This window comes from Sebastes umbrosus, chromosome 16, assembly GCF_015220745.1.
Source record: "Sebastes umbrosus isolate fSebUmb1 chromosome 16, fSebUmb1.pri, whole genome shotgun sequence".
Lineage (NCBI taxonomy): Eukaryota > Metazoa > Chordata > Actinopteri > Perciformes > Sebastidae > Sebastes > Sebastes umbrosus.
The window spans coordinates 16,813,782-16,818,777 of NC_051284.1; the positions used below are offsets into that span (position 1 = coordinate 16,813,782).

The 4,996-nt window shown below is 42.9% G+C and overlaps 1 protein-coding gene across 1 annotated transcript; it reads left to right on the forward strand.

Moving 5' to 3' along the window:
• The first annotated feature begins 492 nt into the window (after positions 1–492).
• Positions 493–3,330, forward strand: marcksb (myristoylated alanine-rich protein kinase C substrate b). Its single transcript, XM_037746374.1, has 2 exons — positions 493–920; positions 1,887–3,330. Exons 1-2 carry the CDS (start codon positions 822–824, stop codon positions 2,466–2,468), a joined length of 681 nt encoding a protein of 226 aa, XP_037602302.1. The 5' UTR covers positions 493–821; the 3' UTR covers positions 2,469–3,330.
• The last annotated feature ends 1,666 nt before the right edge of the window (positions 3,331–4,996 follow it).

The following is a 4,996-nucleotide window of genomic DNA, read 5'->3' on the forward strand; positions in this document are numbered from 1 at the left end:
CTAAAGTGGACATAAAGACAAGTTGTTGGCCATGTTGTTGTGTCTCTCCTATTGTTGAAGGCTATATATCATTGCATATTATATTGTCCATAAAATTATAAAACAATTAATTGCTCTCGTAGATGACTCTCACTGTATTAAGAAATAAAAAGCAGCCAAAATATTCGTCAGTGGGGAGAATGAATATTTCTAAATATATATATAACTGAACCTCATCTAAAGGCATGTTAGCCATTTTTGTAGTTTTTTTGGTGAAACATATTGTTTATTTTAATATTTCTGTGATATTGCTCTTCTTGAAATCAGTAGTAAAGCTCTATGAAATCTCAGTCGTTATTTCAGTCATATAAAATCAAGTTTTTTGCACTCTAAAGTGGACATAAAGACAAGTTGTTGGCCATGTTGTTGTGTCTCTCCTATTGTCCATGACCCCCCTACTCCTCGTTGAGATTCCTCACTTGTGATTGGTGGAGCCGGGCTGGCTGTGTCGTCATAGCCTCAGTGCCCATTCATCAGTGGACTTGGGCGTTGTACTCCGCATCTCATTTGCGGCTGGGCCAATTTCTCCATTTACAAACTCACGGCTCGAGGAAAAAAAACTGAAAGAATTCGCGTTTCTTTTTGCATCTTTAGCCACATTTTTTTTGCACGCTCTCCACACCACGTCCTCCTTTTTGCGGTCACTTCTTCGGCTTCGGTTTGGAGAAGGAAAGAAGGTGTCGGTTTGATTCGACTTGTATTTTTTGGGGAGGAAAGCTTTGCGGTCTTTGTTCATTCATTTGATCGGTTGGGTTTTCCTTTGTTGCACCAAAAAAAAGAGCATGGGATCACAAATCACCAAAACCGCTGGAAAAGAGGAAGCTGTGGTGGAAAAGGCAGCAGAAGGTGCAGCTGTTGCAGCAGCGAAGACAAACGGACAGGTACATTAGTGCATTTAGTGTTAATTGCTTCGAGCGGAATTTTGTGTCTCGTTTGTAGCAATGTGTTGCGTCAATGGCGTGCTCCATGTTCTCTGTATAGCACACCGGCATCCAGGAGAAAGTGGCCACATGTATCCATCCATGTTCACTGGAACTGCTTTGTTACAAATGGATCTATTTTGCAACATTGTTTCAAATTTATTTTATTTCTTTAAATTGCATTCATCTTTTTTTTCATTTATCATTTGAATATGGATATTAGGCTGCACAACTAATGTTATTTTATTGCAGAATTGTTAATTCAGATTTTTTTTTTTTTTTTTTATGAACATTATTTGGGTGCTTTAGCTTCCTAACACATTGGTTTTTTTTATTCGTTTTGGTTGTAATGTGTGCAGCAGGGGGGTTTGTGGCCGCTCTCACTGTGGCATCATGGCCATTTTAAAAAACCATACCACGCCTTTGTTGCCAGATTCAAGAAAGCAAGCCACGTTTTTTGGACACCCCAAAACCCCCAAAACCAACTAATTATAAAACAAGCACCAAATTGGATGAGGGAAGTGTATCAAAATTAAAATAACACACATTGGTTGAGTACACAGGTCATTAAAAGAAGGGTTAAAAAACACAAATTCCTATGTTGTATCCACTATGGCTGCACACTGATCGCCACCTGGCGGATCTTGGTGGTACTGCAGTCTAACGACTAGCCTACTGCTGAAAGCCACATATCTGTCGTCACTCTCCTAGTAACAGATGTTGCTGCAGTTTTTAGCACAATTTTCCTATTGGTTACCAGTTGCATTGATTAAATTACACAGCATGACAGATTTTGCAGGGTGGGGGGGTAGTCTTGCACACACATGTTCATATGTAGGCTACAGATGCATGATTACAAAATCCTTTTTTTTCTTAAATAGCACGGTGATGTGCATCATGTTCAATACAATTCTGTTTCCCTTCCAGGAGAATGGCCACGCCAAGACCAACGGGGATGCCTCTCCCGCTGCAGAGGAGGCCAACAAAGCTGATGTTCAGGCCAACGGCAGCACTCCTACTGAGGAGGCGCCAAAAGAAGGAGAAGGCGAGAAAGTAGAGGTTGCTGAGGCCAACGGCGAGAAGGAGCCCGCCGCCACAAACGGAGAGGCTTCTGCCAAGCCGGAGGAGGGCACTCCGTCCACCAGCGAGGACGGCAAGCAGAAGAAGAAGCGTTTCTCCTTCAAGAAACCCTCCTTCAAGCTCAGCGGCTTCTCATTTAAGAAAACCAAGAAAGAGTCCGAAGAGGCAGCGGTGGAGGAAGGAGCAGCAGAACCAGCCGAAGGAGAGAAGGCGGCATCAGAGGAGGCAGCCGCCGAGGAGGCCAAACCGGCTGAGGCTGCTGAGGAGGGAGCAAAGGCGGCTGAAGCTGAGGAGCCAAAGGTTGCGGAGGAGGTGAAGGCAGAAGAACCAGCAGCAGCAGCAGAAGGAGGCGAGGAGAAACCAGCTGAGGCTTCACCTACTGAACCAGAGACGGCAGCCAGTCCAGAGGCCAAGGCCGCCGCTGAGTAACCCTGCTGAACCAGACACCGGAATGAAGGAGGCGACGGCGCCCGTCTGAAGGAATGCGAGGACTTGTCTAAAACCAGGGATTTTTTTTGTTTCTTTTTTTTGTTGGTGTTTGTTTACTATTCTGCAACCATCTCATCCATAATGACTGCAAGGTCCTTGGCAGTGACGGACAGGAGGTGTACTGGAGAGTGTGCTGCTTCCTCACTGCTCATTGGTGCTTTGCATGCGTGACGTCGGGGCGAGTGTGAAAGTGCGAATGCGAGCGTGAATGTGTTTTTTTCTACATGAAACCATGACTGTGTTGACACGTTGCTGAATTTGACATATTTTATCAAAGTATTTGGTGCTGGGCAATTGGATGTAGCAGCTAAAGCTGTGTCTGCAAGATTTGACACATTGTGATATTTAAAGGGAACCAAGTCTTAAATGTTGTCTTTGCAGTGCACAGTTGTTTACAACTCTTTTAAACTCAAACGCTCCTGTGGACACAACCATTCCTGAATGAAGTAGATTTAGTTAACTGTCAGAACAGTAGGTGCTCATCACTTCCCATTTAGATTCCACCATTTCAAGACTCTGTAGTAATGCACGTTGTATAGACTTTGATATTACTGGTTTTATGACTGAGATGTACCTAAATGACTGAAGTTTTTAACAGATTACCCATTGTAAATGAAGTTTTTCTTGTTTTTCACCATTTGTAAGATTGAATAAAATTGGGAGATGTTTTAAGCAAATTTTGCATCAAGCTGTGATGACTACAACGCCACTTAAAATCGACACTAGAAAGCACACAAATTCAGGGTTTTGGGTGCAATATTTGAACCGCATCTTTTTTGTATATAATAAGGCTTATTCAATATGGAATGTAACATTGCCCACAAACTGGTTATAGGTGTTCAGTTTCTGTTCCTGTGAGCACTGATGAAGAATAAAGGAATGAAGTGGCACACTGAGCTCATTTATTCATAATGTTTAGCTTCAAATGTCCCCCCCTTATTAATCTGTTAACTGAGTAGGTGTGAGATTGTGTTGTGAGACTGAGATCAGCTTCTGGAGGAAGAAATGAACACATTGGTTCTTTGCTTTATAGCACCCTCGTGTGGTGCATTATGGGAAAAGTCTGAGGTGAACAATTGCTGTATAGAAAAGCATTTAAAAAAGAATCTATTTGGAATCATAAGATGGCATAACATCTCCCACGTGGAGGAAATCTAATCAATTGGAGCAATTACATTAATCATATTAGCAAGAAGATAAAATACTGCACAGCCTCTGGAAGGGAAGAATGCAACTTTTTCTAGAATAAATACATTTTCACACAAAAAAAATCTAATTTTAGATGACAGAATAGCTTAAGTACACCTTGAGGCCCCAGTCAACACATCCTAAAAAGTATCTGATCATCATAAGCATTTGTCTTTCTTTAAACCAGCTTAATTTGCAAAGAGACAAATTGAGACGTGCTTGTTGCCCTGCAGTATTTTTAGGATACAACTGACTAACTCGAGGAACAGCCACAGCATAATTATGTCACAATATTCGGGTTTAAGTTGTGTTAGCTGCTGGTTTTGCACCATAAATGATAGTGTGTGAAACAAACATTTTTACGGCGTCTAGAGTTTTTTAGCAGCTGCAGCACACACCTAACCGTTGACGTGTTGGGATTCCTTCAAACCCCATAAAAACACCAGAATAATTTTAAGAGTAGAAGAGTTTGCTGCAAACTCCTCCAGGGTGTTTTTAGACACCCACATCTGCTCCCATTTTCAAACCCTCTTATTTCCTTTGCACCCAGTTTAACCCAGTGTACTGCAGCTTTGGCCACCGCAAGAAGGGTGTGTTTTACACATAATATTTCTATTTTTGCTTCTTGGTCTGCATGTCCATCTTGGTCAGGTTGTTGAGGGATTTGCTGCCCATTTTGTCCCCTAGTGTGCCTCACAGTATCCCATAATGACACACACCACTCTCCATCCTACTCCAAGTTCTTCCAATCCTTCCTTTGTTAGCTTCTCTATAGACAAATGGATACAGTATACAACTAAATACAGACAGGTGAGCCTGCTAAAAACCAAAAATATATCAAAGTGAAAAATATTCCTTTGAGTGCAACAGATAATTTTGGAGTGTGGCTTGTGGAGTGGACCAGAGGCAGCGCTCCCGTCTGTGTTCCTGTCTGTTCCACCTCGTGCACTGACCGCAGACCGTCTCTGAACGGCCGTCCCCTCACATGGCAGTCCCCGGCGGTTTCCTTCAACCAGCTTCCTCTCTCTTCTGTCCCTTGAGGGCCCCTCACCTCACCACCGTCTCGCTCTCTCTCCCAGGAAAGATCAAACGTCCGCTGCCCTACCAAAAGGACCATCCCTGTCCCTCATCCCACATGCTAGCTATTTTCAGCACACCCATATTCAGACTTGCATGGTAGAGTAGCTTTTGTAAACTTTGGCTCCACCAGTGGCCAACATGTGGGGAGAAATTTAAACATTATGATCCTCATCCGTCTCAGCTTCTATACACGGACCAGT